This window comes from Eulemur rufifrons, chromosome 24 (genome assembly GCF_041146395.1).
Source record: "Eulemur rufifrons isolate Redbay chromosome 24, OSU_ERuf_1, whole genome shotgun sequence".
Classification (NCBI taxonomy): domain Eukaryota; kingdom Metazoa; phylum Chordata; class Mammalia; order Primates; family Lemuridae; genus Eulemur; species Eulemur rufifrons.
Genome location: NC_091006.1, coordinates 9,120,173 through 9,143,016, shown reverse-complemented (window position 1 = coordinate 9,143,016; position 22,844 = coordinate 9,120,173). Strand labels below are relative to the sequence as shown.

Sequence of the window (22,844 nt, the reverse complement as noted above, 5' to 3'; positions counted from 1 at the left end):
GTCTGCACCCCGTCGGGACACAAAACCAAGCCGGGCATTTCAGAGAGAGGATTTAGTACAGGGAATGGTTACATAGGTGTTAGAAGGCTGAAAGTGCAAACTTGGACAAGTGAGTTAATCCAGAAATTAGAGTGTGCAAGAATCCACTCCCACGCTAGGACTGACTAGGATACAAAAAAAGAAGTGAGATTACCAGAGCCCAGTAGGAGCTTGGAGGACAAGCCATGCGCAGCTGGCGCAGGGACTGGTGAAGTGACAAGGTGCCACGTGGCTGGGGCTTAAACCTCAAGGAGGCATAGTGCCTCCTGTCCTAGAGCCTGAGCTGCTGTCGGAGCAGTTTTAGCAGGAGCCCAAGGCAAGGCGAGTCCCTTCTCCCCCTCCCGGCCATTCTGCCCGTACCTTTCATGAGTGCGTCTGGCAGTTTGCAGAAAGCCCCTCACAGAGCTGCACGATGGATGGATGATTCTCTACATCTGTGCTTACAAATCCCTATCCTATGGCAGAAGATTTCTAAGCACGAAATAAAACCATTATCATGCTTATCCATGTGCTGTGGTTTGAATGTGTCCTCCCAGCAGTCATATGTTGGGAACCTAAATATGAAGTCTTCAGCTTGAGGCTGAGAAACACTAGGTAAACCGACAGGCACGGTCAACAAGTATTTTTTGAGCCTCCTGCTAAGCGCTGTTGTAGGTACTGCGGATGAAGCACTGAGGGAGACACGATACTTTGCCCTCAGGAGCTTGGATTCCATGTAAGGACACAAAAATAACCACATCAATGAAAGTGTGATAATTCCAGGTGCTGAAGAGTGGCAGAAAGAAAATAAATCAGAACAAGGGTTGGCAGAGCTCCTTTAGCCAAGCAGTGTGGAGACTTCTCTTAGGAGGTGGCACATGTGGAGACCTGAATAATAATGAGGCAGACTTGCAAGGTCTGGGGTAAGGGCACTGCAGAGGGAACGGGAAGTGCAAAGGCCCTGAGGCAGAAGCAAGCCTGGCATGTGTGGCTGGAGTATAGTGAAGAAGGTAGAGCAAGGAAGGGGTTGAGATTGCTTAGTGGGCTGGGGCCCAGTCATTGGTGGGTTTTGCGGGCCTGAATAAGGTCTTTGGATGTTATTTATGGGATGTCATTGGAGGGTTTTAAATGAGTGATGTGAGCTGATCTATATACACGTGGGGTCTGTGGTAGAGAGGCTGGAGGGGGCAGTAGTGGGAGCAACGGCAGTTAGGAGACCAGGGCTATAGCTGGGGTGACAAGCAGTCAGACTCAGAGTATACAGGTTAGTAATATGATGGCAGTTGTGCAGATCGGGGCTGCAGGAGTCACACTGACCCATTTTGAGATTTCCGTTTGACATCCATGGGGCTGTATCTCATCTGGGGTTTGGGCTGGAGGTAGAGATTTGGAAGTTACCAGGGATGCTATTTAAAGTCTTGGGAATCTATGACATCGGGGGACTATAGAGAGAACTGGAAGCCTGGGGTGTGCTTAGGCAGGCTGCCAACTATCTTAGGAGAACATGTGGGATTAGATTTGGGATTAGGGAAGCCACCATGGGGGGTGGTAGGGAAACATCTGGTCAGAAACTTCAGGGCTTTCACCAGGAGCCAGAGGAAATACTTGGCTTTGGTGAAGTTGGTATCTTGGAAAAAAGTGATGGCCAACTGACTACACAGTTTCCCCATACATCACCCCAGCAAAGAGATCCAAGCTAGCCCTGCCCCAAATCCTGCACACAGACAGACACACACGCACACACACCCTGGCAAAGGTAATATTTCCAGGGTGGGATCCCTGCTTCCAGACTCTGAGTAGTATGTCTATCAATTAGACAAGAGGTCAGCAAACTTTTACTGTAAAGGGCTAGACGGTAACAGTTTTAGTCTTTGTGGGCCATAAGAGCTCTGTTGCAACTACTCAAATCTGCTGTTATATGTGAAAGCAGCCATAGACAATACGAAAGTGAATGAGCATTTCTGTGTTCCAATAAAACTTTATTTGCAAAACCAGGCACCAGGCTAGATTTTGGCCATAATTTGCAGAACTCTGCCTTAGGCTGTAAATTCTGCTGCATGTGACAGAGACCAAAAATAATGGTGGCTTGAATAAGACAGAGATTTATTTTTTTCTTACATAGCAGTATGGAAGTAGGCTGGTATGGTGGCTCTGCTTCATGAAGTTGACCAGAGACCCAGGCTCCTGCTATCTTGTTGCTCTGCCATGCCACGTGTTGCTCTTGTCCTCATGGTCCAAGAAGGCTGGATACCACATCCATATTCCAGTTAGAAAGGTAGAGGAAAGGCATGTCCCTTTCCCAAGCTCGAGGAGCCTACCCAGGAATTTAGCCAGAACTCCAGCCACATCTAGCTGCAAGGGAATCTGGGAGATGTAGTCTTTTAGCTACCACGTGCCTAGCTAAAAATTGGGAGACAGCTGTCAGTCTCTACCACTTCCACCCCAGCTGTGGGCTTTAAGAACATCCCTCAACTCAGTGTGAGTATTGTATGTGGGGCATCAGCCACTGACTCTAGGAGCAGGGCAGGTAACGGAAGGGAGTAAAACTGGCCTGGTGGGACTCATCTCCAGTCTGAGGGTGACACTCACTGCTCAGCTCCAGCTTGCTGTAGCTTTTGCCCTGCTCCTGCTGACAATGTAAGCCTGGGTTGGGCCTTTCAAGAGAGCTGAAAATAGGATCTTAACAGAAAAAATCTCCCAGTGTTGGCCAAATAGAACACGAAACAGAAGGTATCTCTGTTTGATTCCAAACCAGTTTCCCCACAAGGCTAGGCCAACTCTGTCCTGAGCTGCCCCCCCTCCCACACCCTTATGTTCTCTGGAAAGTCCCACTCAAAAGCCAGAGCTTCCTGCTTAGATATTTTAATATGGATGTTTCTGATTTTAGGTACTATTTCTGTTAGTTTATTCATGTCATCTCACCTACATGTATAAAAAATATTCCATGACTTAGAATGATACACAGAATTATTTAAATGGGGCATAACTTATCTGAGAGGCTAGTGCCATCCAATGCCACAGCCCCTCTTTGAGTGGGGAAGGCTGACAGGGGGTGGGAAGAAGATAAGGACTCAAATTACAACCCCCACTTGATTTAGGGTCCAGCTTCCGACTTGCTACTCCACCCCCAAAGGCCCAAGTTGGTCAGTGTCTGGAACTCCCAGGAGACATTACAGGCCAGCAACACCTTGCCTTCCCTGCCCCCGCTTCAGGCACAGATCCAGGGCAGTTTGCTCCTGTACCCCATGACATCCATCTGGGAAGCATTAAATGTGATTACACAATCTGCAGCTAGTCATTTAATTGGGAATGAGGGAGATACGAATCATTTTTCCCTCTCGCTCTCTTTCTTGCCCGTTGTTTTTGAAACAAAAGATTTCAGTTTCCCTAAAGACCCTGTGTCCTCCAAAGACTGAAGCTCTAAATGAGAATGTTTTGGGTCCTATTAATCAGAGAGCTCTCTGCTTTCCCAAGGAGGGAAAAAAAATCCCTCCAAGGCCCCCACAGTTCCTGTGTGCCATATCATGGTGGGTCCTACCAGCCACAGAGTCCCTTATCACAGTGGAGAGGGCTCACGCTGCACTCAGAGCTCCCCCCGGGCATGCCGAATGTAGTGTTGATGCAGCCCTGCTTCCTGGGCAAAGTCCTGACCACACTCGGTGCAGGCAAAGGTACCAGGACGGGCGCGGGCCTCGTGCACCTGGCGGTGCCGCCTCAGAGAAGCAGCCTGCCCAAATGTCTTGCCACAGTCAGGACAAGGGAAGGTGGGCTGGGCAGTGGTGGGTGCAGCCGGCGGGGAGGGCCTCGTGGCTGGACCGTGGCCGCGCTGGTGGGCGATCAGGGCCTTGGAGGAGGGGAAGGAGCGGGCACAGGTGAAGCAGATGAAGAGGGCCCCCTGCAGCTTCTGGGCCACGAAGTCCGCTGGGTGCTCCCGCTTCATGTGACGCTCCTGGAACTTGGAATCTGCGAAGGTGATGAGGCAGCGGGTGCACTGCAGGGCCCCCAGGTGGCCTGAGGGATGTGGGGAGAGGTCGAGGGAGGCCAGCAGGAGTCTCTAGTACCTCTCCCGAGCCCCAGAATCATGCCAGCGATTAACATTGAGTGTGCTATGTGCTAGGCTCTATGCTAATGCTGGACAACAGTACAGAACTGTCATTGGACTTACTATACGGATGAGCAGACTGAGGCTTAAAGAGGTTAGGAATGAGGCTAGGAAATGAAATGGTAGAGCCAGGATTGGACACGAGAGCATCTGCCTGTCCAACAGAGTGGTATGGTGATTAGAGCACAGCCTTTGAAGCCAGGCTGCCTGGGATTGAATCCCGGCTCCACCACTTCCTAGACAATTACAACAGTTTCCTCATCTGGAAAATGGGGTAATAAGTTAATTTGTATAAGTGCTTAAACAGTACTATCCAGTGGTTTTCAGTTATTACTACTGAGACAGAGAAAAGCAGCCTGACATCCGGGGTCTGGCCTGGCACTCACAGCTAGGCCTTGGTGTTCTCCGTGTTTATGTTGAACATAAACAATTTGACAGAATGTTAACGACAGACAAGGCCATGCTGTGACTAATCAAGAAAACAAGACTATACCATAATAATGCCTGAACATAGAAAAAACTGTCATGACAGTTGTCCAAGCCTAAAAAATGACCAAACACCCTGGCTAATGTGACCCAACTGCTGCTGATTAATCAACCACAGCGTTAGCCTCACTTTTCTCCTCCCTCCTCCTGGATACGGTTTATTAAGATAGCCAATCATGGAATCGCCCCTGCTTTCTGGCAGCATCCAATCCAGAGCCAAGCCCTTCTTTGAACTCTCCCCCACATTGCCTAACACAAGCCCCAATCCTATTAAGTCACTTTTAACACTCTTACTGAGACACCCCACAGTTCCCCCATGGTGTGTTCTTCATTGCAATAAGCAATAAGCCCAACTTGTTCAACTACAGGTGTGTTCTTGGGGGTCTCTGACTAGAGGCATTGACACCATCTCTTGTTACACATACTTAACTTCCCTCTGCCTCAGTTCCCTCATCTTAAGTGATAATACCAATTTCATAGGGTTAATTATTAGAAGGACTGAATGAGACAATGTTAAACTCATTCATAATATGAATGCACCCGCCACATAATAAACAGTAGGAGCTGTTTCTATTATATGTCAAACTGCCGACTTTCCCAGTCACAGCTCCAACCCAATCCTCTCCCAGAAGCCACCCTATCCCTCTGAACTGCACCCATCCCTGCTTAGGTGGCCAGAGCAGGGTGAGTACATCTGAGCGTAATAAGAGTGTGGAAAGGTAGGGAAGCTCGGGGCCTTTATAGTCCCTTCCCAACAGGCAAGGCCCTGCAGCGCCTTGGACATTGAAATGCTATAGACTTTTTCAGCATCAGCTCCTGCACCCCGCCCTCCCTAGCCAGCCAGCTGTCTGTACTCACAGATGCTGTCTCCTGGACTTCGGGGGCTCCTGTCATTGGGTGAATCCTGCTGCTCCATGGGCTCTTCAGGGTGTGGGTCCTCCATGGTGACTGGGACCCCTCTGGTCAAGAGAGGAGCATGCATGAGTGAAGCCACTCATCTGTCAGAAGCCTTAAACGGCATGCTAATTCTATGACCTTTGATGTCTGATGTCGACAGAGGCTGCCATTGCTAGCCTTTGACTCACTACGACATACCACCTCCTTGAACTCTATCTGATGGAGCTCTCACTAGAGAAACTTCAAACCTCCCAAATGCTTGGTCTCCCCAGATTGTGACTTCCCTAGAACCTCATCGCCCGTGTTACCTATGAGCCCCTGCATCAAACTACCTCCCTGAATTCAGCGTGGGAGTCTTGATCTTTGACACCAGCTTCATCCCAAGTGTCTTGGGGCAGGTAATGGTACCCACCTTTTAGCTCGCTTCTTCCCGGGAGACATGCTTCTGTGACATCCTGTGACTTTTGTTCTACCCAGAGCCCCCGCCTCCCACGCACGCTTTCAGCAGCTGTGTTAAGCACTGCCTTTGGGTTCCTGCTGCTCGGGCCGGTTGCCCAGGCCTCCGCTTTTCTCCGTACAGCAGAGGGCTGCCTTTCGCTGCGCCTGTCAGTCGCGCGCCACAGCGCCGCCACGCACAGGAACGTAGGGGAGGGCCCACCGAGTCTCAGGGTCCCCGTGGTTTCCGCGCCCTTTCGCTTGATGAGCCTCTTTAAGGTGAGAGCCCGGACTGCCATCGGCAGTAGTAGAGTCGTGCTAATCTGGTCCTCAAAATAACGGGGGGGGGGAGGGTCCTTCTCTGCACTAGGGTGCGTTATGATGACATCGCCACCGACCCGTGCCGTACAAACCTAAGCTCATTGCGCAAGTATGGGTAAGCGCGCAGGCGCTGTGACTCCCTCATTGTTAGAGGCTCTGCGACAGCCGAAGTTGGGCGCGTGCGCACTTCGGCCGTTCTGCGCAGGCGCTGCGAAGCTTCCAAGACACACCCCCTTGTAGAGGGAGTGACATCAGGTTATAGCCGCCAGCACGCTTCTCCTCATCCCTAAATCTCTGCCGTCTTGCCTCTTCGGCCTCCGTCCGCCGGATCCCAGGGGCGGGGCTTCTCGGTGGCATCCCGGCCGCCACCAACTACTCTCCCGGCTCTGTCGGCTCTTTGCTCGGTTGGTGAGTTGGAAGCGGGGAGGGATGATGGGTTGGAGGCGAGATTTCTGAGTCTTTGAAGCAGAAAGGGAACGCGTGCATCCAGAAAGGGGCCGGAAAGAACGCCTGGGTCCCTGGGGAGTCGGGCCTGGGCACTGGATTTCTAGATCCTGGAGTGGCGCCCGAGAATAAAAGAAGGGGGCAGGGTGTAGAACTAAAGCCTCGGTGTAGAGTGGGGCGGCTAGGAAACAAAAGGCCTGGGTGCTCCCTGACCCGGATCTTCTCCACCCTCTTGCTTTCCAGCTATGCCTCCGCCACAGGGTGACGTGACCGCCTTGTTCCTGGGGCCTCCGGGCACGGGGAAGTCTGCGCTGATCTCAGCGCTGTGCGACAAGGATGTCGAGACGTTAGAGGCCCCCGAGGGACGGCAAGACTCTAGGGTCCCCAGCCTGAGAGCCGCTGGCCCAGGCCTCTTTCTGGGCGAGCTGAGCTGCCCACCCGCCGAGCCAGGGCCCTGGGCGGCGGAGGCCAACGTGTTGGTACTGGTGCTACCTGGACCCGAAGGGAACGGGGAGCCCTTGGCCCCAGCGTTGGGAGAGGCAGCGCGGGCTGCCCTGGCCCGAGGGACCCCGCTCCTGGCTGTGCGGAACCTCCGTCCTGGGGATTCACAAAATGACGCCCAGGCCCGGGATCAGACAGCAGCTCTGCTGGATAGAGCCGGGTTAGGAGCCGCTGCTCTCTTCGTGCTGCGGGCAGACTACGGCAGCAGCGAAGGCTGCGAGGAGCTAGAGCGCCTGCGGGTGGCGCTGCAGAGCCAGGCGGAGGCACTGCAGAGGTGAGCTCGGGGTTTCTGGTTGGGCTGGGGAAGTTTGGTCCTTTAGTCTAGACTCCATCCCCCTGAGATGCTCTTTGAGGTCCAGGAGGCCACACCCCCAGTGAGCTTGGGGCGAGGCTTAACTTGACATCGCGGAGGCCCTGCTTGGTGGTTCGGGCCTGCCCCTCCGCACAGATTCTGAGGGCAGGGAAACTCTACCCCACGTGTCAAGTGGAGGTCCCAACCTGTTATCAGTGCCCCACCTCTAGTGGGAGCTCTGAAGTCACCCTGCTCTTAAGCAAGAATTCTAGGAGAGGCCTGGATCGGTCTCCCAATACTGCCCCCAGACAAAATTTTGAAGGAGGGCTGCTCCCTCTTGTGACACAAGTTTGTGTTCCTCTCTATTTCGATTTAACCTGAAGTCTCGAATTCTTATTTTTTTTTTTCACACGTTCAGAGAAACTCTAGAAACTCTAGTAACGAATTACAGAAATAATCTCTGAAAGTATGAAATTATAGTCTTTGAAGACTCGAATTCTTGAGCCCTTTGGTCTTCCCTACCATCAGCTTGTTTCTCTAGCGACCCCAGTTGCCCTAAAGCCACACCCTCAATGAGTTTTATTTTTCTGAATGTTTTCCCCCACTTCCTTTTCTCCAGTTCCCTCGCTTTTCTGTGCCCACTTGCTGGCTGCCTCCTGAGTTTTCTCTCCAAACTGCCAGCCACCTCATTTTATAGACGTCAAAGTGAGGCTCAAATTGGGGTACCCTCTTGTCTAGGTCCAATGCTCACATTTTTCCCTTAGCCTCACCTTAGCCACGTCTCCTTGGTAAGAACTAGTAGATGAGGCTTCTCGCCTCATCTGCCCTCCTTAAGCCCAGCCTCAAGAAAGAGGACCCTTGGAGACCTTGCCCATTTTCAACTTCGACTTGTGTTTTTGTGTTGTTTTTTTTTTTTTTTTTGAGACAGAGTCTTGCTCTATTGCCTTGGCTAGAGTGCTGTGGCGTCAGCCTAGCTCACAGCAACCTCAAACTCCTGGGCTCAAGCGATCCTTCTGCCTCAGCCTCCCGAGTAGCTGGGACTATAGGCATGTGCCACCATGCCCAGCTAACTTTTTCTATATATGTTTTTAGTTGTCCAGCTAATTTCATTCTATTTTTAGTAGAGACGGGGTCTCAATCTTGCTCAGGCGGGTCTTGAACTCCTGACCTTGAGCGATCCTCCCGCTTCGGCCTCAGAGTGCTAGGATTACAGGCGTGAGCCACCCTCCCAAAGTGCTAGGATTACAGGCGTGAGCTACCCTCCCAAAGTGCTAGGATTACAGGTGTGAGCCACCACTGCCGGCCAACTTTCAACTTTCTGCAATAGCAATAGTGACGCTATTCTGTCTTTACTCTAAGGCCCATCTGTGACCTTTGTCCTGCCAGCATGGCCTTTTCTTAATCTGGCAGACCCTTGGAAAAGCCTTGGTCTCAAAAGACTGTATTCCTAGGAAGTCTTACCCTGGTCCCCATTTTTGGCTCTGTTGGAAACCTGACCTCAAGTCCACCCACCCAGCCACTTCCGTGCTTTAAGCCTTCCGTTATCTTCATAGCTCCGCCCCACCTGCTTTCTAACTATCATCCCTCAGTATGGCACCCGCCCTTTCCTGTTCCTGCCTCACTCCCGGATTATCCCGAAAGTTCCGCCCTTGACCCCATCCCTCCCTGACCCCACAGGTTCCTGCCACCGGCCCAGGACGGTTTTGAGGTCCTAGGTGCAGCAGAACTGGAAGCTGTACGAGAGGCCTTTGAAACTGGTGGCCTGGAGGCGGCGCTGTCGTGGGTGCGTGCAGGCTTGGAGCGCCTGGGCAGCGCGCGCCTGGATCTGGCTGTGGCCGGCACTGCTGACATGGGCCTTGTCCTGAACGTGCTGCTCGGATTGGATCCTGGCGACCCAGGTGCTGTGCCTGCTTCTGTGCCCACGAAGCCCACTCCCTTCCCAGCCCCAGAGCGCCCCAATGTGGTGCTCTGGACTGTGCCTCTGGGCCCTGCGGGCACTACCACTGTCGCCTCTCTCCCGATGCACTACGACGCTCTCATCCTCGTCACCCCTGGAGCCCCCACCGAGAAGGATTGGGCCCAGGTCCGGGCCTTGGTGCCACCAGATGCGCCACTTGTCTGCGTGAGAACAGACGGCGAGGGCGAGGATCCAGAGCCTCTGGAAGAAGAGGACGCAGTGCAGAAGCCCAGCAGCAAGAGCTCAGAGCACGCAGGCAGAGGTGGGTCGGAAAGTGCACCCAGTGCGGGAAGGGAGAAGCGTGGCACTGGATTGCAGAAAGCAGGCACTGGCGAAGGCTCTGAGAAAGCTGTCAGCGGGAGTGTGCAGCAGATTGTCGTTGGCTCAAAGAAGTCAGGAAGTGGGGACTCAGATCCCGCAGCAGCGTTGAGCCCGGAGGATGAGACCTGGGAGGTGCTAGAGGAGTCGCCGCCACCGGTGTTCCCTCTGCGTGCAAGCGGACTCCCGGGGCTGTGCGAATGGCTGCAGCGAGCGCTCCCCGCAGCCCAGGCGGGGGCGCTGTTGCTGGCGCTGCCACCGGCGTCTATCAGTGCTGCCAGAAGGAAGGCTGCGGCGCTCCGGGCCGGCGCGTGGAGGCCGGCTCTGCTGGCTAGCTTGGCTGCAGCAGCGGCACCAGTTCCAGGGCTGGGCTGGGCATGCGACGTGGCCCTTCTGCGGGGTCAGCTGGCAGAGTGGCGGCGGGCAATGGGGCTGGAACCCGGGGCGCTGGTACGGCGTGAGCGTGCCCTAGGCCTGGCTCCTGGGGAGCTGGCAGCGCGTGCGCATTTCCCAGGCCCAGTGACACGCACGGAGGTGGAAGCCAGGCTGGGTGCCTGGGCTGGAGAGGGCACTGCAGGGGGTGCAGCCCTTGGCGCACTCTCCTTCTTGTGGCCTGCGGGTGGCGCGGCCGCAACAGGTGGCCTGGGCTACCGCGCCGCTCACGGTGTCCTCTTGCAGGCGCTCGAGGAAATGCTGGCAGATGCTGAGGCTGTGCTGGCACCCCCTGAGCCTGCCCAGTGAGAGGTGGGATGGGGTCGGGCTTCCCCAAGTCCGGGGAAGAGGGGGATTGGGAGAGGAGAGGGGGGTTGGGAGTCCAGACTCTGGCAGAGGACGTCTGGGCCCCTGAGATAAGAGTGGGGAGCCGCTACTCAGAATCCTGGGTGCTTGAAGGGCATGTAGCTCTGACTTCTGTTGGCACGTGTGGCTTCTAATCAGCTGGATTCGTGGTTCCTGAAGGGGAATAGAGTTTGGGGGACAGGACTCCTGACTTCCCTGGGAACCAGGGGACATGACATCCAGTCTCTTGTGTCCTGAAGGGAGTTGGCCTGAACTCTAGAAGTGGGTATGTCTTGGCCGCATAGAGAATAGAAACAGGTTATTGGATGTCTACTCCTCCAGTAGAGAGAAGGTAGAAGCCTTGTTTCCTAATGGGGGGGGGGGTCCATCACTAGGACTTGAACTCCAGTATGGGGGAGAAGGCCTGCACACAGCCTCCCAGGTCTCTAAGGGGCAGCAGCTTTTGAATCTTTATTGAGGGGTCTCCAGGATTTCAGACTCCTGGCTCCCAAGAGGGCTGTGGACCTTGATTCCTAGCTCTTGGGTGGCGGGAGGTCTGCATCTGGAGGAGGCATCAAGGGGCTTGTGGGGAAATGCTGGAGACCTCTTGATTTCTCGTGGGGGGTAGAAGGGTGTCCACTGTTCTCCAGAGGTCTGGTTGTGGGGAGGAGGGTCCCACAAAAATGAGAGGGAATAAGAGGTCTGGGCATAGTGGGCTCTGGGGTTGCCAGGGACCAGGACTGAGGCTTTCTGGGTGTGGAAGGGCAGGAAACCATATCTCAGAAATTATTTCCCACAAACCTTATATTTGGATCCTGACAACTGCCTCTCTGAGTTTGGGAAAGGATATGACCTCCTTCATTTTATAGGTGCTGGGTGATTCATGGGTCTCTGGGGGAGTATGTTCCTCTGTCCCTCTTTCCTTTGGGTGTTTCTATCTTTTAATCTTAGTTTCTAATGTCATTAAACCATAACCCATTCTGGCCTTGGTGTTTTGTGCACCTGCCTTTTTAGGAAAGCAGCCGTACTGCTGCACTAGTCCAAACATTTCTGTGTGGCTACCTCAGGTGTCCCCAAGAGGCTTTGCCTTCTAGTGTACACAGTGGGTGCTGCAGTGAGCTAGGGTCCCACGGAATGGCTGGGCAGGCATTACAGCCCATAGGAATGTGCCAGAAGTGAAGCAAAGGCAGAAACCACAGTACCTGTAATGTTCTAGGGTGCCAGCTCCAGGTAGGGAAAAAGTTGTAGGTTATGGAATTCTTCAGTGTCAAAAACAGAAAAGGAGGATCTTAGATGCCATGGAATAGAATTTCTTTTGTAATAGGTGGGGAAAGCTGAGTCCAGAGAGGTTAGGCTTGAGACCTAACAGTACACAGCAAGGCCCTATGGATCTGGTCCCTGTGTGTCTGCCTCATTCCCTGCCCTTCCCATTCCCAACCTGCCTGATGGGTCTTCCTGCTCCTGCTTGAGTGGGCCACCTTGAGTCCTGCCCCAGGACCTTTGCACTTGCTGTTCTCTTTCCTACAGTGCTCTACCCTTGGAACCTCCCAGGACTGGCTCCTTGTCAATCAGATCTTAGCTCAAATATCCCCCCAGAGAGCCTTCCCTGACCACCCTAACTGAAGTAGCTCATACATCCCCATCCCCACTGTTCATCTGGCCAGTCGATTTTCCTTGTAGCAATTATTGTTATAAAAAATGACCTTATTTATTTATTTACCTATTTATTGGTTATTGACCCCTTGCCTGTCTTCCTCTCTGGTATACTCCCAGCACCTAGAACAGTAGGTGCCTGACACATAATAGGTGCTAAGTAAATATTTATTATTTTAATTTGTTGATCAGTGGCAGAATCGGACTGGAATTTAGATTGTCGGCCTCTTGCCATGATCGGAAAAAGGAGTGAGATGGGGAGAAACAGGCATTTAATGGGAGAGAATGCCCCTGTCTGAGGTCAAGGAACCTAGGAAGCAGGCATGGCTTTGCTGCTGCCACTCTGTGTGACTTGGATCAGTGCCTTATTTTCCTGTCTGTGAAATGAAAGGGCTGGACAAGAACCATAAATTCTTCTGAGATCCTATGTCCCTTGACAGCTGAAGACCAGGGTAACTGATCCGAGGGGCAGATACTTGAGGGACGATGGTACCCCCATGTCTAGCTTGAGCTCCCACCACTGACACGGTTTGTCCCATCAAAGTTGAGATAGCATTTGGCTCTCTACTGAATGGCTCCAGGGAACTGTCCTCACAGCCCACTCAGCCTTAGGGGAATGGTATCAGGCACATCTGTAATACCCAGTACGCCCCGTTGTCTACCCCTCAGTCCAGCATTCAAGCCCCTCAGTCAAGCGTGGCAGAGCAGCGCCGTCCCATGGAAACAATCAAGCCATGGATATAATTTCACATTTTCTAGTAGTCATATTAAAAAAATAAAAGTTAAATTAAACAAATTAAACTCACTTTAATATGTTTTACTTAATATATCCAAAATGTTATCATTTTTACATGTGATCAATATTTTTTAAATTAATGCGTTACTTTATATCCTTTCCTGCTACATCTTTAGAACATGATGTATATTTTATACTTAAAAAACATTACATCTCGGCCGGGCGTGGTGGCTCACGCCTGTAATCCTAGCACTCTGGGAGGCCGAGGTGGGCGGATCGTTTGAGCTCAGGAGTTCGAGACCAGCCTGAGCAAGAGCGAGACCCCACCTCTACTAAAAATAGAAAGAAATTATATGGACAGCTAAAAAAATATATATAGAAAAAATTAGCCGGGCATGGTGGCGCATGCCTGTAGTCCCAGCTACTCGGGAGGCTGAGACAGGAGGATCGCTTGAGCTCAGGAGTTTGAGGTTGCTGTGAGCTAGGCTGACGCCACGGCACTCACTCTAGCCTGGGCAACAGAGTGAGACTCTGTCTCAAAAAAAAAAAAAAAAAAAAAAAAACATTACATCTCAATTCAAATGATAAATTTTCAAGTACAATTGTGTAACCTCCATTTAGATTTCCTAAAATCCATATTTAGAGAAGTAGATTCAAATGCCCAATTGTCCCAATTGTATTCAGTTTTCCAATAACTGAATGAGTATACATTTCTTAATTAGTTAAAAGTAAATAAAGTTGAAAATTCAGTTTCTCAGTTGCACTAGCCACCTTTCAAGTGCTCAGTAGCCACATGTGGTTAATGGCTACAATAGTGGACCCTACAGGCATAGAACACTTCCATTATCACAGGAAACTCTGTTAGTATAGGGTGGGGAACCAGCGGCCCTAGGGCCACACGTGGCCTTGTGGATCCTTGAGTGTGTCGTTTTGACTGAATCCAAATTTTAATAAGGGATTTGTCGCTCAGATCTCAGCACTTGGGGATCTGGAGGGCCACATGTGCAGCAAATGGCATCTACCTCCCAGGGTTATTGTGAGAATTCAGTGTATGAATGTACATACGTGCATGCTTGCACACACAACGTACTGCACCCTTTCCTGAGAAGCCTGGCACCCCGTTGTCCCTGCCCACACACTCAGCCCCAGGCAGCACCAAGATGACTCTACTCTGGGCACCTTCTGTCCCACTCCCATGCCTTTTTTCACAATGGTGCCCCATTCCTTTTTCTGCCACTTTGAGACATCTCTGACTTAGTCATGTCTGGCATCTCTATGCTTCGCTGCTCTAAATTCCTTCTGCTCTTATGTCAGCAGGAGAATCATGCCAGAGATCGTATCTGAGAAAGCAAGACAATTGTGTTTGTGTGTGTCTGTGTTGAGGAGTGCTGGTTGTGCTTATATGATTGTATATTGGCACCCTTGAGTGTCACAACTACTTTTTGGGGTGGTTGCCTTTTAAATCACGACTTTTTATGGTATTGACTTTTAGGCTTTGTGAAGGTGTAGGGTTGCTAGTGAGGCATATCTGTCTGTGGGAGCATTCAAGCAGAAAAGACTGACTCCCTTGGGGACAGATCACTGGCTGCCATTGGGGTGTGTCTACACAGCACCACAGGGCTGGAAGACCCTTGAAGGCAGGAATTCTGGGAAATATATGGTGAATGTTGGTGTTGCCATCACCAGAAGCCAAATAGGCACAAAAAACTTGGGTCAGTGAGTGAGACAACCTCATCACCATAGCTGACTTTCCTACATTCTGGATAATGGCGGACGGACTTGTGTCCATTGTGGTGGAGAACCGTGAAGAAAACATCCAGGGTGTGGTTGGCCTGTGGTGCTTTTTGGAGGAAAAAATAAAAATGAATGGAAATCCTATTGCGTGTCCGTTCTTTTTGGGTTTGAAGGGGGGAAAAAAGATGCTTGAGATTTTGACCGAGCTGCAACCCTGGACTTCTGGGTCTGAGGGAGGAGAAAGTGGGAGGCCCAGACTCCTTTGTCCTGGAATGGGAAGGATAGTGGGGAATCTGTCCAGGAAAAATTCCTTGGGCTGGGATCAAGTGTCTATCTGTATCTGAGTTTTACCACTTTGGAAGGGGTGCAGGTGGACTTAGTGACTGTTTAGACATCGGGAGTTTGTGATGGTAAAGCACCTTAGCTCTGGAACCATCTTGGCCCACGAATGCCCTCAATTTGTTCAGCCTTTCTGTAGCCATGCCCTTGGATTGTCCCTCTCATACTAACTCTAGACTTGGCCATGTGATTTGGTTTGGTCCCTGGGACAACAGCAACCATGATACAAGCAGAGGCTTGAAAAGTGCTCATGCATTGGGCCATCCTCTCTTGTTGCCCTTGGGACCCCTACCATCACTGCCACATCAAGAAGCCCAGGCTGGCCGGGCGCGGTGGCTCACGCCTGTAATCCTAGCACTCTGGGAGGCCGAGGCGGGTGGATCGCTCAAGGTCAGGAGTTTGAGACCAGCCTGAGCAAGAGCGAGACCCCGTCTCTACTAAAAATAGAAAAAAAAAAATTATATGGACAACTAAAAATATATATATAGAAAAATTAGCCGGGCATAGTGGCGCATGCCTGTAGTCCCAGCTACTCGGGAGGCTGAGGCAGGAGGATCGCTTGAGCCCAGGAGTTTGAGGTTGCTGTGAGCTAGGCTGACGCCACGGCACTCACTCTAGCCTGGGCAACAAAGTGAGACTCTGTCTCAAAAAAAAAAAAAAAAAAAGAAGCCCAGGCTAACCTCCTGGGTGATAAAGAGACACACGGCCCAAGCATCCTTGACCCCCTGAACCCCCAACCCTGGCCCAAGCATCCTTGACCCCCTGAACCCCCAACCCACAGCCAGCCAACTCTCTGAAACATAGCTGCCTAGCTCACTGGCACCTGAACCCAGCTGAGAGCAGCAGAACAGCCCAGCTGAACCCAAACCAAGATGCTGACCCATAGAATCATGAGCTAAATAAAAGGTGATTGTTCTGAACCACTACATTTTGGAGTGGTTTGTTATGTAGCTAAAGAAACTGATACAGACTTGTTCTTTCTCTGTGTGATGTGGTCTCTTTCTCCCCCTCCACATCACACTGATTAAAATCTTAAGCTCTGTCACTTTTTAGCTGTGTGGCCTTCAATGCAACAGCCCTTCTTCTGAGCCTCAGATTTGTCTCCTGAAAATAGAGATGAGAATAATAGAGCCTGTCAGCTAGAGTTGTGAAGATAAAATGAGAAACAGCCTCTAAGAGGCCGAGGTGGTGATGTGTGCTGTTTATGAAGCATGTCCAGCTTTCTGGCTCTGATCATGGGCAGAACTGCACTTCTGGCCCCCAAGTGGTTGGGTGGGGCCATGTGACTAGCTCCATCCAATGACTTGTAAAGTCACTTCTGGGTTGCAGCATTTAATCATCCATGTGAGACCTTCCTGTGGCACAGAAATTGGCCACCGTAGAGTTGGTGGCTGCTGCTTTATGACTATAATGAGCAGAATGCCCTGTGCATGGTGCTAAACATGAAGTTTAACCTTTTGTGAATGGGCACTCATGCAGCAAATATCTACTCATCTCTCTCCCACTGGAGGGGGACTGTATTTTCCTGCTCCATTGATGTTGGTTCGGCCATATGATTAATCAATAAAATGTTAGCAGACCTAGCCTCAGCAAGGGCCTTAAATGCACTTGGCCCTGGGCACAATGGCTTGGGAGGCTGAGGTGGGAGAATTACATGAGGCCACATCACTTCTGGGTTGCAGCATTTAATCACCTGGGCAGCAGAGCAAGACTCCATCTCTAAAAATTAAAAAAAAATTAGCTGGCATGGTGGTGCATGCTGTAGTCCCAGCTACTTGACAGGCTGAGATAGGAGGATCACTTGAGCCCGGGAGGTCGAGGGTGCAGTGAGCTATGATCCAGCCACTGCACTCCAGCCTGCGATATAGAGTGAGACTCTATTTATCTCTAAAAAATAAAGAAAGAAACTATGTTTTTCAAGCTGGGTAAAAAAGGAGTTAATTCTCCAAGAAGACATAATAATCCTTAACATATAAGCACTTAACAACAAAGTACTAAAGTATGTGAGGCAAGAACTAATAGAACTGCTAGAAAAAAGTAGATGAATCCAATAATATGGTTAGAGACTTTAACACCACTCTATCAAATCCAGTAGGCAGAATATCAGTAAAGACTCAATTGAAATGAGGAGCGCCATCAATGAAATGAATCTAATTAACATTATAGAATACTTCATCCAAAACCAGCAGAGTACACTTTCTTCTCAAGCTCACATGGCGCATTCAGCAAGATACACCACATTCTGGGCCTGTAAAACACACCTTAACAAACTTAAAAGAATAGATATTATAGAAAGTTTGTTCTCACACCACAAGGGAATTAAGGTATAAATAAACAACAGAAAAGTAGCTGAAAAATCCCCAAATACTTGAAGATTAAACAATATAACACGTGTCAAATAAAACATCACAATTTAAAATATTTTTTTCTTAGCAGAAGGTGACAAAAGAACAAACAAATAAATAAAAACCAATAATCTTTTTAAAAATACACTTGGCTTTTGTGTTCCTGTGATCTGCCATGAAAACATTTTCCAGGGAGCCACTAATCACAGAAGATTGTGTAATCCCAAAGAGGTGACCTGAATCCTCCCAAACTGGAGCCCAACCCGCAAACCCTTAGAAAGAAGAATGGTTGTTAATAAGTTTCAGTTTGGGAATGATGTTTTACACAGCACTATTGCAGTGTTAGTTGACTATTATGACGTTGTTATTTCAAACCACTGAGATTAGAGACTTGTTTGTTACTATAGCATCATCTGGTCTGTCCCAATTGATGTCAACCTTTAGCACCTGCCAACTAATCGCCACTCAGTAAATGGAAGCTATTATAATGATTACTATTTACTCAGACATACATATTGTCTCCAAAATCAGCAATGTCTTAAATGTGCCAGGCACTGCGTGCACTAAGTGCTTTTTAAATTGCCTTTCATTTGACCTTACAACAACCCTCTGAGGTTATAACTATTAATATCTACATTTTGCAGACATGAAAAATGGGGCAAAAAGAGGGAGAGGTTAATCAGGAAAGGTTATCAGACCTGGAGTCTATCACACTCAGGTTCAAATCAGGGCTCTGGGCCGGGCGCGGTGGCTCACGCCTGTAATCCTAGCACTCTGGGAGGCCGAGGCGGGCGGATCGCTCGAGGTCAGGAGTTCAAGACCAGCCTGAGCAAGAGTGAGACCCCCGTCTCTACTAAAAATAGAAAGAAATTATATGGACAACTAAAATATATATATACTAAAAATTAGCCGGGCATGGTGGCGCATGCCTGTAGTCCCAGCTACTTGGGAGGCTGAGGCAGTAGGATCGCTTAAGCCCAGGAGTTTGAGGTTGCTGTGAGCTAGGCTGACGCCACGGCACTCACTCTAGCCCGGGCAACAGAGCGAGACTCTGTCTCAAAAAAAAAAAAAAACAAATCAGGGCTCTGACATTTCCTAGCTGTTTGATCCAAAGCCAAGGCAAGTGACACCCACAATCTGTGCCTCAGTTTGTTCATCTGTAAAGTGGGGATAATAATATAAAACTTCATAGAGTTGTCGTGGTCATGAAATGAGCAATAGTATGAAAAACACTTAGCATAGGGACCTGGCAAGGAGCAACCCCTTAATAAAAGAGTCTTCCCTCTCCTCTTCAAAAAGAGGGGATTGTAAAAGAGGATTAAGATCCCTACTGTCTGCATCCCACCTCCCCCAGATGTATCACATCACAAGGACTCAAGCTTGCTCTGTTAACTCCTTTAATCTATAGGCACACAGGGAGCCGCAGGCTAAGGACAAACAGGGACTTCAGGCCACAGATATATTCCTCAGTTCTTCATTCAGCCCTGCCAGGGGGCTGGGGGGCTGGTAGGCAGTCTGCTCGGCGGAGGAAGTAGAGATAGGAGGCTGAGGGCACCTCCGCCCCAACCTTGGTGTGGCAGGCACTCTCTGTAGCACAGCCCCGAGTGGCGAATTTGGTGTTGAAGATACCTGGGAGGGAGATCTCAGATGGGAACCAGGGACTCCAGCCCCTTCTCCCTCATGACCCGGGAATCCTGGCCCAAACTACCTCCTCACCCGCTTCTCTAAAGCCCCTTCCTCCCCTGGAACCTAGAAGTTTTTGCCTTTAGTTCTGGGGTCCCTGCCCCCTCCTCCGGAGATCTAGGCACCCCTCACCAGCCTGCACATTGCCAGCGAAGTAGATGCAGCGGGTTTCCCGGCCGACACAGCGGGCTGCCTGGGTCCCTGGGCATGTCTCCTGGAAGGGTGCAATGCAGGCGGGGCACAGCAGGCCGTTCTCAGTACGATTGTTCTGGGGAGCTGAGGGTGAGGAGGAAGTGTAAGGTGAATAGGGACGTTTAAACCCTCCTCCCAAACTTCCCAAAACCCTGGGGACACCAGAGTTGCTAATGGACACTGCATTTTACAAGGAAGGAAGCCGAGGCTCAGAGCAAGCAAGGTGCCTGCCCGATGTCCCAGCGCTCGCTGGTCAGTGGCGAGCCAGAGCACACATCGCGGGCTCCTGGGGTCCAGCTGAGCTGGCTCTTACCAGGAACGGAGCCACGGTTGCAGCCGTCACTCTGGCAGCAGTGCGCATTGGACACCATGTAGTCCTTGGGGCTCATGGTGGTGGACACAAAACCGGAGTAGCAGTCACTGAACTTCATACAGGCCTTGTAGGTGTTGACCGAGTGTTGGCCCTCTGTGGGGTGGGGGGCAGGAGGAAGGGGAGCTGGCTGACCACTTCCTGGCCTCCACCCAGTGCCTCAAGGTCTCTCCTAATCCTACACCTCCCCAAACCTGTAACTTCCTGGGGTGGTCTCTTTCAACCCCCCAAAGCTACACCTCCTAGTCTCCCTGCTGTGTGGTCTGGAGTGGTTTATTAGGTAGCACTCCCTCCCGTTCCTAGAGCCCCTAGTCTGGCTTTTGTGGTCCCCTGTAGCTCCCCATTGCCAACCCCCAGTGCCTGCCTGATGTGGTCCCTTCCCCCCCCATCCCACCCCACAACCATCCTCTCCCTGTGCTGCAAGAAGAAGTCTTTTTCAGGCCACCCATGGCCACCCCCAAGCCTGTGTGACATGTTCTCTTCCAGCCTTCACAACTTTGCCCTCCCTGCTCCTGCCCCACAGTCTCTTCCAACAAACCCCAGGATGCTGCCCTCAAAACACTTGTTCTCTCTCCGATTCTTCCAGTGTCACTCCCCAGACCTCGCATCGATGATCTCTTGCTGTCCCTCTTGGCCATTCCTGGGTCTTGTTTAAGGCGGTCCCCACCACGTGGTGATCTCCCCCAACCCAATTCAAAAGGTGACCTCTCTTTACCCTGCTGAGGGGTGGTTTTCTTCCCAGCTTCCTCTCCCACCTCCTCCAGGATCCGTTTTCCCCCCATATGCCTGGAGAGGTTTCTTTTTCTTTTCTTTTTTTTTTATTTCCCAAGGCTATTCCATTCAGATTGGAGAGGTTTCTTCAAGCCTTTTGGGTCCTTCCCTCACCCGCCAACGTGCTGTAATCTTCTCTCCCACCTGCTTTTCACACTTCCTCCTGTCCGGATGGTTTCTTTTGGCACTCAGAGTTGCCCTTCATCTGTCGCAGCCCTCATTCCCTCCCCAGCCCCATCATCTCTCCTCTTGCAGCTGGATTTCTTCCATTGCTCCCTTTCAAAATTTCGCCCCCATCCCTTCTCAGGCCTGGCTGGACCTCTTTCATCTAAGTCACATCCTCCCCCCCACCCCTTCTCTTTTACTCACCAGCCTCCCCCTGGCCCATCTCTACTTCTCTTTAAGATGATGTGCTCCATACTTCTGGGCTGTCTTCCCTGTCCTGTCCGGGGTGGTCCCTTTTCTATCTCTCCCACCATCTCAACATCATCCCTCCTCCTGTCAGGAATGGTCTCTTCTCTGATCATGTTTCCCCTTCCACGCTCCAGCCCAGCTTCTCCCTTCTGTACCCCCACCCTTTCCTGGTAGATTCTTTTCCTCTATTTCGCTGTTCCCTCACTGCCCTTTCTCACCCTGCTCCTTCCTAAGAAAGTCTCTTATGTCTCACCCCTTCCTCCATGTTCCCTCTTTTTTTTTTTTTTTGGTGTGGTTGGTTGGTTTGTTTTTGAGACAGTCTCTCCTGTTGCCCAGGCTGGAGTGCAGTGGTGGGATCATAGCTCACTGCAGCCTCAAATTCCTGCGCTCAAGCGATCCTTCCGCCTCAGCCTCCCAAAGTGCTGGGACTACAGGCGTGAGCCACCGCGCCCAGCCGACAATGGTTTCTATCTCCCCATTTAGTTCTCTTCCCTCCATCTCGGGATGGTCTTTCCCTCTTTCTTGCCCTCCTCTGATTTTCTTCCCATGCCCCACCCATCCTGAAAGCCGTAATGATCCCGCCTACCTCCCCCCTCCCCATGGTGGGATCGTCTACCCTGAAGGTACGCCCGCCCCCCAGCCACGCCCCGTACTTGTGCTGGACTCCCCCACCAGGACCACGCACGCGTCCTTGCCAGTGTCGCACGTCTTCAGTTTTCCGCTGCACGTGGGCCCGGAGCCCTTACACACCTCACAGCTTAGTGGGGACCCTGCAGTGTAGAGGACGGGCTCTAGTCATGGGTCGTGTAGTCTTGACTTTGGAGTCCAGAGGGAGATGGGGGCAGAGAGATGGACTTTTGGGTCCTGAGGGAGGAAAGGACCGCGTCTCCCTGGCGTTTTACAGGCGGAGTATTGACCACTCCCCAGGGAACTGTCTAAAGCCTGACAAGGAAGCGGTGCCGATGCCCTCAAAGCTGCTTCCAGGGAGGGGAAGTGACTCCACCAAGAAGCCTGTTTACCTAATTACAAGGCTGGGGACTTTGGACGCCAGGGTCCTCCGAAAAAGCTCAGAGGCAGGGAGGGGTCAAGGTGAAGGTTTCCATGGACTTTTGTGAAACTTCAGGTCCAGCTGGTTCTTGGGTGTGGGACTCTCCTCCTTGCAGGTACCACATAGGTCTGGTAGACAGTAGGAGCTCAGGCAGGGGTACCTGAGGCTGGGGTCTGCATCCCAGGTCTAGGAGGGAGGGTGAGGATCAGGAGGACTGAGGGCATAGACTCCTGATCCTATGAGAGGAGGCAACTACGGGCCCAGACACCAGGGTCCTAGGGAAAGTGAGGCTTGCCTGGACTCCCATGTCCAAGAGAGGAGGGGACTGGGGCGTGAACTCCTTAGAGTTCAGGGAGAAAGAAAATACCTCCCCCCTTTTTCATCATCATTATTATTATTTAGAGACAGAGTCCCACTATGTTGCCCAGGCTGGTCTTGCCGTACCAGCTATTTTTTTGTCATTTTTTATTTTTTATTTTTTATTTTTTATTTTTTCCCCCCATTTTTTAAAAACATTTCTCTTTCTAGTAGTGCTTTCATCTGATTTCCTAGAATTCAAGTGTCTTATTTTGGGACCCTGACTAGGGGACAGAGAATTCAGAGCCCACAAAGCCCCCTCTCTCAGGGATTCAATCACATGAGCTTTTCTTTCCTTGGAACCCTAGGGCTTCTCTACCTTTACCTTCTGCCTCCTCCATTTACCTGAATTGCCAGGATGCCTCCCTTTCCCCCCTTGAGGACCTTGCTGAATGCCCTCTCCCAGTCTTTCCCTTCTTGAGGTCCCAGGAAGGAATCCAGGAACCTCCTTGTCACTCACCGAGACCCAGGAGGGTGCAGAGCATCATGAAAGCCAGCAGAAAGGTCCTTGGTCTTGTAGAGGAACTCATGGTGTGTGAACCTGCACTCCCGGGTCCCCAGCCCTTATATGAAGCCAAGGAGAGGCGGGTCTGGACCCACCTTCACCCTGAGGTGAGAAATAGCTGAGGACAGAAGCCAGGGCAGTCCTCTGTG

General features: G+C 51.2%; 3 protein-coding genes across 4 annotated transcripts; 1 reads left to right on the top strand and 2 right to left on the bottom strand.

Annotated features, from left to right (window-relative positions):
- Positions 1-1,985: 1,985 nt before the first annotated feature.
- Positions 1,986-6,342, bottom strand: ZNF576 (zinc finger protein 576). Of its 2 annotated transcripts, none has more exons than XM_069457565.1 (3): positions 5,916-6,342; positions 5,465-5,565; positions 1,986-4,029 (listed from the first exon to the last, which is right to left on the bottom strand). In XM_069457565.1, the coding sequence occupies exons 1-3, from the start codon at positions 5,942-5,944 to the stop codon at positions 3,602-3,604; spliced, it is 558 nt and encodes a 185-aa protein (XP_069313666.1). In that variant the 5' UTR covers positions 5,945-6,342; the 3' UTR covers positions 1,986-3,601. The 2 variants fall into 2 exon arrangements, with proteins under 2 accessions (XP_069313666.1, XP_069313667.1); XM_069457566.1 differs by having other exon boundaries at positions 1,986-3,981.
- A 219-nt stretch (positions 6,343-6,561) lies between these two features.
- Positions 6,562-12,984, top strand: IRGQ (immunity related GTPase Q). Its single transcript, XM_069456856.1, has 3 exons — positions 6,562-6,667; positions 6,947-7,478; positions 9,174-12,984. The coding sequence occupies exons 2-3, from the start codon at positions 6,949-6,951 to the stop codon at positions 10,510-10,512; spliced, it is 1,869 nt and encodes a 622-aa protein (XP_069312957.1). The 5' UTR covers positions 6,562-6,667; positions 6,947-6,948; the 3' UTR covers positions 10,513-12,984.
- Positions 12,985-18,829: 5,845 nt separating this feature from the next.
- PINLYP (phospholipase A2 inhibitor and LY6/PLAUR domain containing) lies at positions 18,830-22,720 on the bottom strand. Its single transcript, XM_069458431.1, has 5 exons — positions 22,651-22,720; positions 21,439-21,555; positions 19,544-19,696; positions 19,171-19,314; positions 18,830-18,984 (listed from the first exon to the last, which is right to left on the bottom strand). Exons 1-5 carry the CDS (start codon positions 22,718-22,720, stop codon positions 18,830-18,832), a joined length of 639 nt encoding a protein of 212 aa, XP_069314532.1.
- Positions 22,721-22,844: the final 124 nt, after the last annotated feature.

Bases quoted from the DNA above. Each gene is read 5' to 3' on its own strand.
- PINLYP (XM_069458431.1), bottom strand. From the start codon at position 22,720: ATGAGTTCCTCTACAAGACCAAGGACCTTTCTGCTGGCTTTCATGATG. The intron at 19,697-21,438 runs GTACGGGGCGTG...CCCACCCCACAG, and splicing joins GGTGGGGGAGTCCAGCACAA to AGGGCCAACACTCGGTCAAC. The intron at 18,985-19,170 runs GTGAGGGGTGCC...TCTCCCTCCCAG, and splicing joins CGCTGGCAATGTGCAGGCTG to GTATCTTCAACACCAAATTC.
- IRGQ (XM_069456856.1), top strand. From the start codon at position 6,949: ATGCCTCCGCCACAGGGTGACGTGACCGCCTTGTTCCTGGGGCCTCCG. The intron at 7,479-9,173 runs GTGAGCTCGGGG...CTGACCCCACAG, and splicing joins CAGGCGGAGGCACTGCAGAG to GTTCCTGCCACCGGCCCAGG.
- ZNF576 (XM_069457565.1), bottom strand. From the start codon at position 5,944: ATGTCTCCCGGGAAGAAGCGAGCTAAAAG. The intron at 5,566-5,915 runs GTGGGTACCATT...TCTCTTGACCAG, and splicing joins GGGAAGAAGCGAGCTAAAAG to AGGGGTCCCAGTCACCATGG. The intron at 4,030-5,464 runs GTGAGTACAGAC...CACATCCCTCAG, and splicing joins AAGTCCAGGAGACAGCATCT to GCCACCTGGGGGCCCTGCAG.